Raw genomic sequence first — 12,873 nt, 5'->3', positions numbered from 1 at the left:
TAGGTGAACAGATGATCTCTGCATGTGTGGTTCCCACCGTGAAGCATGGAGGAGGTGATGTGATGGTGCTTTGCTGGTGACACTGTCAGTGATTAATTTATAATTCAAGTCACACTTAACCAGCATAGCTACCACAGCATTATGCAACGATACGCCATCCCATCCGGTTTGCACTTAGTGGGACTATCATTTGTTTATCAACAGGACAATGACCCAACATACCTTCAGGCTGTGTAAGGGCTATTTGACCAAGAAGGAGTGATGGAGTGCTACATCAGATGACCTGGCCTCCACAATCACCCGACCTCAACTCAATTGAGACGGTTTGAGATGAGTTGGACCGCAGCGTGAAGGAAAAGCAGCCAACAAGTGCTCAGCATATGTGGGAGCTCCTTCAAGACTGCTGGAAAAGCATTCCTCATGAAGCTGGATGAGAGAATGCCAAGCGTGTGCAAAGCTGTCATCAAATCAAAGGGTGGCTGCTTTTGAAGAATCTAAAATATATTTTGATTGATTTAACACTTTCTTGGTTACTACATGATTCCATATGTGTTATTTCATAGTTTTGATGTCTTCACTATTATTCTACCATGTAGAAAATAGTATAAATAAAGAAAAACCAATAGGTGTCCAAACTTTTGACTGGTACTGTATTTTCTCTATGGATGTAATTTATTCTGTCATTCATTCTGTGATTAGTTTACCTCCCTAAAGAAACCCCATCTCAGAATGACTAGCCATGAGAAAAATGAAATGAATGTATTTTGGTGAAGTTGAGACAGAGGCACATACACCCTTGCCTGCCAACTTGCTTTCAGATCTTTAAATAGGTAGCTATTTTGATGCGAAAGCAAAACAGTCTCTGCGAGCCTTGTGGAAAACGCATTGAATTTGATTTATGAGACAGGGCATCAGATGGCTCTGAAGACTCCCAGGAGCGAGCAACTCTGAAGCAAAGCACCGGTAAAAAACCCACACCTGTTCATCTCTCTTTAGGATCCCTGTGAAACAAACCTACAATCATTACTTTTGCTGCTCTAGAAAGAAGTGTGGAGATGTAGTCTGTCTCCCTTGCATAGTGATAGACAAGATCCTTTATACAGTAGGGCTCATTTACACTGTTCTTTCCAAGGTCCGGTTCCAGCAGAACGCAGCAGCTGCAACATATATTGTTTAATTATCTTCATTCTCGGACTGGGCTTCAAACCATTTTGAAGAAAAACTGGATTTGTATGTAACCTGCGGAGGTATTGTATCAGAGCTTTATCAGATATTTTAAAAGCAGAACAAAATGTCTTTTACCTCCAAACTCCCCCCGTCCTGGAACGACAGACCCCCTCCTCGTAAGGTGGAGATTGACCTGAGTTCACCGGGGCTGGCTGTGTTGGAGCTGGAACGACTTCTGTTCACTGGGAAAGCCATCAACAGCCATGCAGACGAAGTGTGGCCCAGACTTTACATTGGAGACCAGTAAGTGCAGTGACAATCGTTTTCCTTTCATATTGGTTGACACTGGAATTTAACCTAGGGTCACTTTAGGTGGACAAGAATTTTGTATGTCATCGGCTCCATAGTGACTAATCCAAGGCATCATTTGGACAAGGCTCCGATGTGTGTAAGGGGAGCTGATCATAAATCAGTTTTTAAATGCTTGGGCCCTCTAAAGTAACTTGAGTGCTGTGTTCGGTGTTGGGAAAGTGCATAGGTTTATCTGATAATAGTTCCCAATGTGGACCTCAGTAGTGTGAATTCTTAATATCAGATCAGATTGCCAGATATTTGCTCTTATCCAATCTATATAGATCTAGCATAAATGTAAGGCCTCATAAATGTAAGGCCTCAGTGTCCAGAACTTTGTCAACAGACCTGGAAATTGTTACTTGTTTATTGTAGACTGCATTTATTTGTTTATTTTAGTCTTGTCCTCGACATGTGCAAACAACCATTTTCATAGTTATGCGATACTGTTTTTTAATAATCTTGAAACTTGTGGTTTTCATAGGGACAGTGCTACGAATGTCCGCCAGTTGGCCAACCATCATGTCACCCACGTCTTGAATGCAAACCACAGTAAACGGCGAGACGGTGCGGAGACTTACCTGGGAATGAACATCAAGTACTTTGGCATCGAGGCTCATGACTCCTGTAACTTTGACATGAGTGTCAACTTCCAGACAGCCGCAGACTTCATCCACAGGGCCCTCAGTGGAGGAGGTGAGTGGAAGTCCAGACCAGGGGCTTGTTCAGTGGAGGTGAGTGGAAGTCCAGATCAAGGGCTTGTTCAGTGGAAGAGGTGAGTGGAAGTATTTTTTTTATTGAACCTTTATTTAACTAGGCAAGTCAGTTAAGAACAAATTATTATTTACAATGACAGCCTGCCTACCCTGGCCAAACCCGGATGATGCTAGGCCAATTGTTCGCCGCGCTTTGGGACTCCAAAGCGGAAGTTCAAAAAGGGAGTTTAAAAGTTAAGTACTGCCTCATTGATTGTACTAAAGTACTTAATCGTTTATTGTATGTACTAGTTTGTTACAGAGTAATACATTGTTCCAATGGAAAATGCCTGTATAATGTTAAAAGTGTGGTATGGCCAAGTGTATGATGAAATGTGCATTGTACATGTCAAAGAATTGTTTCCTATGCAAACATGACATTTCTATCTGCAACGCAGTGAAAGGTCACACTGAAAGGAAGCAGGAGTTTCCAGAGGGGAAGTTACAGTACCACACTGTGCTTAATGGGAAAAATCCATGTTCTTTACCCTCTACCCCCCCCACCTCTCCCGCTTTCTACCCCCCACCTCTCCCTCTTTATTTCTTTCTTTCTTTCTTCCCCCCACCTCTCCCTCTTTCTTCCCACCACCTCTCCACCTCTCCCTCTTTCTTCCCCCTCACCTCTCCCTCTTTCTACCCCCTACCCCCCACCTCTCCCTCTTTCCACCTCTCCCTCTTTCTACCCCTTACCCCCCCACCTCTCCCTCTTTCTACCCCCACTTCTCTCTCTTTCTTCCCCCCCCATTTCCTCTCCCTCTTTCTTCCCCCCACCTCTCCCTCTTTCTTCCCCCCACCTCTCCCTCTTTCTTCCCCCACACCTCTCCCTCTTTCTTCCCCCACACCTCTCCCTCTTTCTACCCCCCACCTCTCCCTCTTTCTACCCCCCACCTCTCCCTCTTTCTACCCCCCCACCTCTCCCTCTTTCTTCCCCCCCCACCTCTCCCTCTTTCTTCCCCCCACCTCTCCCTCTTTCTCCCCCCACCTATCCCTCTTTCTACCCCCTCACCTCTCCCTCTTTCTACCCCCTCACCTCTCCCTCCTTCTACCCCCACCTCTCCCTCTTTCTCCCCCCACCTCTCCCACTTTCTTCGCCCCCACCTCTCCCTCTTTCTACCCCCCACCCACCCCTCCACTGTTTCTACCCTCTACCCCCTCCACCTCTCCCTCTTTCTACCCCCCCACCTCTCCCTCTTTCTACCCCCCACCTCTCTCAACCCCCCACCTCTCCCTCTTTCAACCCCCCCACCTCTCCCTCTTTCAACCCCCCCACCTCTCCTTCTTTCAACCCCCACCCCTCCCTCTTTCTACCCCACACCTCTCCCTCTTTCTACCCCCCACCTCTCCCTCTTTCTACCCCCACTTCTCCCTCTTTCTACCCCCCCACCTCTCCCTCTTTCTACCCCCCCCACCTCTCCCTCTTTCTACCCCCCCACCTCTCCCTCTTTCTACCCCCCCCCACCTCTCCCTTTTTCAACCCCCACCTCTCCCCCTTTCTACCCCCCACCTCTCCCTCTTTCTACCCCCCTACCTCTCCCTCTTTCTACCCCTACACTCTTTCTACCCTCTACCCCCCACCTCTCCCTCTTTCTACCCCCCCACCTCTCCCTCTTTCAACCCCCCCCCTCTCCCTCTTTCTACCCCCCACCTCTCCCTCTTTCTCCCCCCACCTCTCCCTACCCCCCACCTCTCCCTCTTTCTACCCCCCACCTCTCCCTCTTTCTACTACATCACCTCTCCCTTTTTCCTATCCCCCCACCTCTCCCTCCTTCTACCCTCCACCTCTCCCTCTTTCTACCCTCTACCACCCCACCCCACTCCACTCCTCCCTCTTTCTACCCTCTACCACCCCACCTCTCCCTCTTTCTACCGCCCACTCCTCCCTCTTTCTACCCTCTACCTCCCCACCTCTCTCTCTTTCTACCCTCTACCCCCCCACCTCTCCCTCAGGTATAGTGCTGGTGCACTGTGCAGTGGGGGTGAGTCGTTCAGCCACCCTGGTTCTTGCCTACCTGATGCTGAGACAGAACCTGACCCTGGTGGATGCCATCTGCGCCGTGAAGGACAACCGTGGTGTGATCCCCAACAGAGGCTTCCTCCGACAACTCATCAACCTGGACACCAAACTGTATGGCCACCTCCGCAACACTACCTACACCTAGAAGACTGATTATATCAGCTTCTATTCTATTCTATTTTGTCTATTTGAGCAGTGGGTCACGAAGCTTTTCTTTTTTGGGAAACATTTATAAAAAATAATCATACTGTGACACTTTCTGTATTTTCAAAGTTCTATATCTTGAAAATGTAATTGCTGACATGCAAAACATTTTGGTACTGTACCAGCAGTGGACTAATGAAACAAATACCAAAATATAGTTTGAGTGTAATTTTCCTTTAAGTTGGTGAAGGCTATGTGAGAGACTTGCATTCTCGTTCCCAGTATTCAAAGTTTAGCTGTATTCCATGTTCTGCTTTTCCTAGCAGTGTCTGGCTGTAGAATTATTTTTACATACCTCCCTTTAGAGATAAGACCGCTGATGGTTTGGAGGTCAAACTTGAGAAACCTGTCTTATTGGGAAATAAGTGGCAATATTATGTAGCCTACTGTAACTTAAGCTTGTGCTGTACACATTTTTGGCAACATACATTTGTTTATTGAGTAGTTTGTATGTTTCAAGCTGATATGAGTATGCAATTACTATGACATATTAAAGTATGTGTGAATACATTTTCCTAGTACTTCCCTGTTTCTTCCTCGTGTTGCAGAAGCTCCGGGTTCCAACCACAGAACCTGTGACTTCTCTATTTTCTCCCAGCATGACACCATGCCCCATGGCATAAATACTGTACCTCCACATCTCAACATCATGGCGTCGGTTCTTCTATAAAGGCTTTGAATTTAAATGTAATTTAATATTTCAATGCATGTCTCTTCTAATTGTACAGGGTTAGCCTATATGAAAAGGTGACACCTTAAATTAGTAGCCTATTCACTCAGCAGGTCAAAATTCACAGTCTTGTCTGGAGCCTATCCTCTACTGGCCTTTAAAGGTCCAATCTATCCGTTTTATTTCAATATTAAATCACGCCGACTCGGTCTCAACCTTTAAGTGTTTATTGAAGACTCATCTCTTCAGTAGGTCCTATGATTGAGTGTAGTCTGGCCCAGGAGTATGAAGGTGAACGGAAAGGCACTGGAGCAACGAACCGCCCTTGCTGTCTCTGCCTGGCCGGTTCCCCTCTCTCCACTGGGATTCTCTGCCTCTAACCCTATTACAGGGGCTGAGTCACTGGCATACTGGTGCTCTTTCATGCTTGTCCCTAGGAGGGGTGTGCCACTTGAGTGGGTTAAGTCACCGACGTGATCTTCCTGTCCGGGTTGGCGCCCACCCTTGGGTTGTGCCATGGCGGAGATCTTTGTGGGTTATACTCGGCCTTGTCTCAGGATGGTAAGTTGGTGGTTGAAGATATCCCTCTAGTGGTGTGGGGGCTGTGCTTTGGCAAAGTGGGTGGGGTTATATCCTTCCTGTTTGGCCCTGTCTGGGGGTATCGTTGGATGGGGCAGCAGTGTCTCCCGACTCCTCCTTTCTCAGCCTCCAGTATTTATGCTGCAGTAGATTGTGTGTCGGGGGGCTAGGGTCAGTCTGTTATATCTGGAGTATTTCTCCTGTCTTATCCGGCTGTCCTGTGTGAATTTAAGTATGCTCTCTCTAATTCTCTCTTTCTTTCTGAGGATCTGAGCCCTAGGACCATGCCTCAGGACTACCTGGCATGATGACTCCTTGCTGTCTCCAGTCCACCTGGCCGTGCTGCTGCTCCAGTTTCAACTCTTCTGCCTGCGGCTATGGAACCCTGACCTGTTCACCGGACACGCTACATGTCCCAAACTTGCTGTTTTCAACTCTCTAGAGACAGCAGGAGCGGTAGAGATACTCTGAATGATCGGCTATGAAAAGCCAACTGACATTTACTCCTGAGGTGCTGACCTGTTGCACCCTCAACAACCACTGTGATTATTACTATTTGATCTTGCTGGTCATCTATGAACGTTTGAACATCTTGGCCATGTTCTGTTATAATCTCCACCCGGCACAGCCAGAAGAGGACTGGCCACCCCACATAGCCTGGTTCCTCTCTAGGTTTCTTCCTAGGTTTTGTCCTTTCTAGGGAGTTTTTCCTAGCCACCGTGCTTCTACACCTGCATTGCTTGCTGTTTTGGGTTTTAGGCTCAGTTTCTGTACAGCACTTTGAGATATCAGCTGATGTAAGAAGGGCTTTATAAATAAATTTGATTTGATTTCTGGGTCAAAACTAACTAGCTTACTGTGATTGTTTTAAATTAAAATTGTCATAAAGAAACAAACCTAGATATAATCACAGATACATTTCTCAAGCAATAATTTGGCTAGGACTGTCTGGGAGTGGTCTGAGTTGGGAGGGGGAAACTGAAAACTAGTTGTTATTGGCAGAGAGGTCTGGAACTCTTTCTTATTTACCGCCTGGTGATGACAATATAGTGTATATATAGTGTATATAAAACACAGGAAAATCAGCACTGGGCCTTTAAAACATAATTACCTGGTTCCACTGCTAGATATGATGTGGCTCATTAATGTATCATCTGGGATTTACCAGCTAATGCAAACAATGACCACATACACATTTTGCAACAAAGGAGTCTCCATTTCCAATTATGTTTTGGCTCAATTAACCACCTGATAAATATGTTTGTCTGGTGGAATTACAGATATTCTTACCTGACAATACAATAGTGCACAGGACCATGTGCTTCAAGAAATCTCACATGTCAAACTGGAATCTCCTGACTTCCCCCTTGCACATTGCGTAGGAGTTGTCTTGCAGGCTTTTTCTATAAGCGCTTCCTCCTTTTTAGTTTTTAATAACACACTGTCATACAGGGAGACAGATCTGTCCGACCTGAACTGTGAGAAAATGTTACTCACTGTGGTGTTGTGTTTACCTGTAATTTTTGTCCGGTGGAGCGACTCATTACCGACGAGACGACAGCCGGGTCCAGTCAACAACCGACCGATTATTGGTGCGTAAAAAAAGAGTAGTTTTTTGTTGTTGGGTAAAACGATAAAAAATATACAATATAGAAAAAACTAACAAATAGTATACAACGGTACAAACATTACAAACAGTCAGGGGAATACAGACAATTTTAATACCCGTACAAAGATTGAGTTTTGATTGCTTTGTTATGAGAAGAAGAACTTGTGTTAATATATTGCTAAATTGGTTTTCAAATCATAAATGTACATGTGTAACTCTGTGTTGTTGTTTGTGTCACACTGCTATGCTTTATCTTGGCCAGGTCGCAGTTGTAAATGAGAACTTGTTCTCAACTAGCCTACCTGGTTAAATAAAAGGGAAATAAATAAAATAAATAAAAAATGAATATGGAATTTAGCTAAAAATAACAATTAGGTTACATAGATCAATAACTTTGTTTTGAAGAGGAATAAAGTCAATACATGCCAAATTGAAATTGTTATAGAATTGATATATTAATGAAAATGAATGGACTCTAAAGGCAGAAACTGAAGACAGTGAATAACTTTTGCTCATTATGTAGACTACAGATACTCTCATCAAACTCCACTGGAACTATTTGAGAAGTCCTGATGGATGGATACTGTTATGGACTGTAGCTTATAATGTCTGTATGTCCCACAGGAATTTTAACTCAAGAAGTAGAAGATGATGTGATGAAGCCGTTTGGAAAGACCTACATCCCTGCTTCCTATGTAAAGTATATAGAGTCAGCGGGAAGTAGAGTGGTACCTATCAGGTAGGCCGACATAAAGTTCTAAAGTTCTCACTTTTGATAAGTATCCTTTTTCCTCTGTTTCATGGACAAAGCAAAATCCATACCCCAAGGGGGTACATACCAATATTATATCTACACTGCCGTAAAAATATTTGCCCCTTTCAGATGTTCTCTATTTTTGCATATTCTTGATAGTGAATGTTATCAGATCTTCAACCAAAACGCAACTGGGTCATAAAGCAAGACAATAATCCAAAACACACAATCAATTCTAGATGAAAATGGCTAAAAGGCAACACATTTGATGTTTTGGTCCAGACCTTATCCCAATTGAGATGTTGTGGCGGGACTTCAAACGAACAGTTCATGCTTGAAAACACACAAATGTAGCTGAGTTAAAGCAGTTCTGCATGGAAGAGAGGGCCAAAATTAATCCACAGCAACGTGAGAGACTGATCAACAACTACAGGAAGATGGGCCTCCCTGGTGGCGCAGTGGTCTAAGTCACTGCATTGCAGTTGTGCTAGCTGTGCCACCAGAGATTCTGGGTATGAGCCCAGGCTCTGTCGCAGCTGGCCGTGACCGAGAGGCCCATGGGGCGGTGCACAATTGGCGCAGTGTCGTCAGGGAGGGTTTGGCTGGCAGGGAGGGTTTGTCTCATCGTGCACGAGCTGGGAGCTGACCAGGACGCCAGGGTTGGATGTGCATTGTGTCAAGAAGCAGTGCAGCCTGGTTGGGTTGTGTTTCGGAGGACGCATGGCTCTCCCGAGTCCGTACAGGAGTTGCAGCTAATTGGTTACCACGAAATTGGGGAGAAAAAAGGGGAGAAAAAAACAACTACAGGAGTCATTACGGCTAAAGGTGACAAGCAGTTATTGAGTGTAAGGGAACAATTCCTTTTTCACACAGGGGCATTGGGCATTGCATAACTTTGTTTATGAAATAAAGTAAATGTGTAATTGTTGTGTTATTTGTTAAGTCAGGTTCCCTTGAGCTAATATTAGGCTTTGGTTGACGATCTGATGACAATCACTTTCAAAAATGTGCAAAAGTAGAGAAAATTTGAGAGGGGGCACATCCTGTAAATAACTGAATGAACAAAGCAGCCTATAACTGTGCATGGCTGGTCATCCAAAATGTATTTCTCAAACCTTCAAAAGCTTTACCCCTTTTAATCAGTGCCTGTTCCTCTCCTACAGGTTGACTCAGAGTACTGCCGAGTATGAGAAGATTTTCAAGTCAATTAATGGGTAAGCTATCATATTATAATTTCTTTCCTATATAGGAATTGTGTGTATTTGATTGTTTTTACGTGATTGCAAACCGATGTAAAATGATTGATTGATTTCACAGCCTGCTGCTCATCGGAGGTTCGTCAGATCTTGAGACGTCAGACTTTGCAAAGGTGGCAGGGATCTTCTACAGGCTTGCCCTCAAGGTCAGTGGTGCTGCTGAACAAAGCTGGCTACTATCTGTCTATCTTTTTTTAAATTTTACCTTTATTTAACCAGGCAAGTCAGTTAAGAACCAATTCTTATTTTCAATGACGGCCTGGGAACAGTGGGTTAACTGCCTGTTCAGGGGCAGAATGACAGATTTGTACCTTGTCAGCTCGGGGGTTTGAACTCGCAACCTTCTGGTTACTAGTCCAACGCTCTAACCACTAGGCTACACTGCCGCCCCATCTAATGCTCTGTGGGCCTCTTTTTACATCTGTCCATTTGATTGTATGTATGTTTACCATCAGTAAACATCTCACATTATCCCAAAAGTGTCTAATAGCCTGATGTGTTCCCTTGTTTCAGGCCAATGATGCTGGAGACTCCTTCCCTATCTGGGGCACATGTCTAGGGATGCAACTGCTGACTTGTCTGGTGGCTGGAGAGAACCTGCTGACCAAAACCACAGCTGAGAACATGGCCCTTCCCCTGAACCTCACCAAAGGTATGGCCCAATCCTTTCACACCTCTGTAGGGGAGTCGAGTGCTAAGAATAAGGTCAAGGATACGGTTTGGGACTGGGTCTGAAGCATAGACCGTATGGTCTGAAGACTTCCTTATGATGCACATGCTAAAATGTACCACTGGAGGGCAGAGAATACTTCCAATCAAGACAGAAGAAGAGTGGTCTTATGTCAACATTTCAATGAAGCTCATGAGGGAAACTACATCCTGACAACTCCCACACTTATTGTAAAACAGTTTCTATCTTCACGTAATGCATTTATGCTTCCTCTTGACTGATGAATTTTGCTCCCTATGGTTGTAACCTAAAGAACTACATTGGAATGTCTTTCCTCTCTCCCTGCAGAGGCCCATTCCAGTCAAATGTTCCAGGGGTTCCCCAGTGATGTCATGAAGGCATTATCCCAGGAAGCTTTGACAGGGAATTTTCACCAATATGGAGTGACCATGAAGGTGCAATCAGATTTCAAATGAGTATTGGTTACTCTACAGCTCTGTTGAACACAATATGACTCTGTACTGGTGTTGACTATTAACTCCTTTGCTTACAGACATTCAAGGAAAATGAGAAGTTACAAAGTTTCTTCTCCATCTTGTCCACGAACACAGCTGAAAATGGTGCCATCTTTGTCTCAACCATGGAAGGTATAATCAACTACAAGTAGAATTACAGTTTTAAATGTGTCATCAATTCAGTGAATAAAATGGGCCTGTAACAGATCACAGTGATTTACATAGTTTTTTTGCATAAACAGTTTGGGTGGGCTGCATAATCTGTATGAGCTATGCTGTACATATGAATGGTTGTTATCATTATAATATTTGTATTCACTAAATTTTATAGTGTAATGATACTATTGCTCTGATTGCTCACCAGGAAGGACGTCTAAGGATTTTTTTTTTTTTACCTTTATTTTACTAGGCAAGTCAGTTAAGAACAAATTCTTATTTTCTATGATGGCCTAGGAACAGTGGGTTAACTGCCTGTTCAGGGGCAGAACGACAGATTTTGTACCTTGTCAGCTTGGGGATTTGAACTTGCAACCTTTTGGTTGCTAGTCCAATGCTCTAACCACTAGGCTACACTGCCGCCCCGAGGTTTGGTTGGGTGTAGTCTGCTTGCTGTCATAAGGTAACGTGAGATCCTGTGTTGAGTTTGGAACTGTTTTCCCCCCCAGGGAGGACCTACCCCTTCTATGGGGTCCAGTGGCATCCTGAGGTGAACCGTTTCCAGTGGGACCCCAAACTCAACTTCCCCCACTCCTCAGACGCTGTACGCGTTGCCTCCCTACTGGCTGAGTTCTTTGTCAATGAAGGTGGGTAATCAGATCGCACCTATTGAAGTTTAATCGTTGTGTTCTTTACAGTCAGAAAGATACAGTATATTGTATTGTACATGTTATTTTATGACAGTGTTGTGTTAACTAGTGAGGTTTCGTAAATCGTGAAATTTGACCTTTTGGATGCACAATAAAGTTCTATTCTGTGTTAAAAGGCAGGAGAAGTTTGCATCACTTCAACCAGCCTGAGGAAGAGGCCGTGTCACTCATATACAACTACACACCAACCTACGCTGGCAACTTCACTGGATACGAGCAGATCTACTTCTTCTGAGATGTTGAAGTTCTGCCCTCACAACTCTATAATTCATCCCTGATGTTATTTTGGGATGTTATGAGAAGTTTACTATGGGCACTAATTGTTGTTGGGCGTAAATTGCTGGAGATTGCTGTTGGGCGTAAATTCTTATTGTTTAAATGAATTCAACCTTCTGGCCCAACCTACACTGAACAAAAATATAAACGCAACATGTAATGTGTCGGTACCATATTTCATGAGCTGAAATAAAATATCCCAGAAATGTCCCTTTGCCAATTTTCCTTTGCATTTCTCCTTTTCCAAGATAATCCATCCACCTGACAGGTGTGGCATATCAAGAAGCTGATTAAACAGCATGATCATTACACAGATGCACCTTGTACTGGGGACAATAAAAGGCCACTCTAAAAATGTCCAGTTTTGTCACACAACACAATACCACAGATGTCTCAAGTTTAGAGGGAGCGTGCAATTAGCATGCTGACTGCAGGAATGTCCACCAGAGCTGTTGCCAAAGAATTGAATGTTCATTTCTCTACCATAAGCCACTCAAGTCTTTTGAGAGAATTTGGCAGTATGTGCGGTTGTGAGGGGGCGAGCGGTTTGCTGATGTCAACTTTGTGAACAGAGTGCCCCGTGTGGTTATGGTATAAGGTATAAGCTACAGACAACGAACACAGTTGCAATTTATCAATGGTCATTTGAATGCACAGAAATACCGTGACATGATCCCGAGGCACATTTGTTAAGGAATCTGTGACCAAAATATGCATATCTGTTTTCCCAGTCATGTGAAATTAATATATTAGGGCCTTTTGAATTTATTTAAATTGCCTGATTTACTTATATGAACTGTAACTAAAGTAACATCTTTGAAATTGTTGCAGGCTGCGTTAATATTTTGTTCAGTATAATAACATCGTATGCGAGCCTTACGACCGACAAAATCCATCCAGTCTTAGATCTCTCTTCATGTAGTGTTGTAGTGTATCTAGTCGTGATGTGTGTTTTGTCCTAATTTTTTTATCCCCGCCCCAAGCCCCCGTCCCCTTTTGGCTTTTTATAGGCTGACATTGTATTAAAATAATTTGTTCTTAACTGACTTGCCTAGTTACATAAAACAAATAAAAAACCCACCCGCGCGGTCACAACACAAGGAACGTGGTCAGCAACGGGTCGTCACTAGTTACTACAGCCACAAAGACACCCGCCTATTTCTACAATATGTCTTCTTAAAATTAGA

The 12,873-nt window shown here is 44.1% G+C and overlaps 2 protein-coding genes across 2 annotated transcripts; both read left to right on the top strand.

Moving 5' to 3' along the window:
- Window positions 1-1,291: 1,291 nt before the first annotated feature.
- Window positions 1,292-4,836, top strand: LOC135513514 (dual specificity protein phosphatase 26-like). Its single transcript, XM_064936392.1, has 3 exons — window positions 1,292-1,470; window positions 2,003-2,214; window positions 4,221-4,836. The coding sequence occupies exons 1-3, from the start codon at window positions 1,292-1,294 to the stop codon at window positions 4,430-4,432; spliced, it is 603 nt and encodes a 200-aa protein (XP_064792464.1). The 3' UTR covers window positions 4,433-4,836.
- A 2,325-nt stretch (window positions 4,837-7,161) lies between these two features.
- On the top strand, window positions 7,162-11,896 carry LOC135513843 (gamma-glutamyl hydrolase). The gene is made up of 9 exons (XM_064936800.1): window positions 7,162-7,332; window positions 7,974-8,088; window positions 9,267-9,317; window positions 9,421-9,505; window positions 9,873-10,011; window positions 10,378-10,484; window positions 10,583-10,676; window positions 11,210-11,347; window positions 11,527-11,896. Exons 1-9 carry the CDS (start codon window positions 7,227-7,229, stop codon window positions 11,643-11,645), a joined length of 954 nt encoding a protein of 317 aa, XP_064792872.1. The 5' UTR covers window positions 7,162-7,226; the 3' UTR covers window positions 11,646-11,896.
- The last annotated feature ends 977 nt before the right edge of the window (window positions 11,897-12,873 follow it).

Source organism: Oncorhynchus masou, chromosome 25 (genome assembly GCF_036934945.1).
Source record: "Oncorhynchus masou masou isolate Uvic2021 chromosome 25, UVic_Omas_1.1, whole genome shotgun sequence".
In the NCBI taxonomy this organism is placed as follows: domain Eukaryota; kingdom Metazoa; phylum Chordata; class Actinopteri; order Salmoniformes; family Salmonidae; genus Oncorhynchus; species Oncorhynchus masou.
The sequence above is the reverse complement of the archived record's forward strand: the minus strand, read 5'-3'. Positions and strand labels throughout refer to the sequence as shown.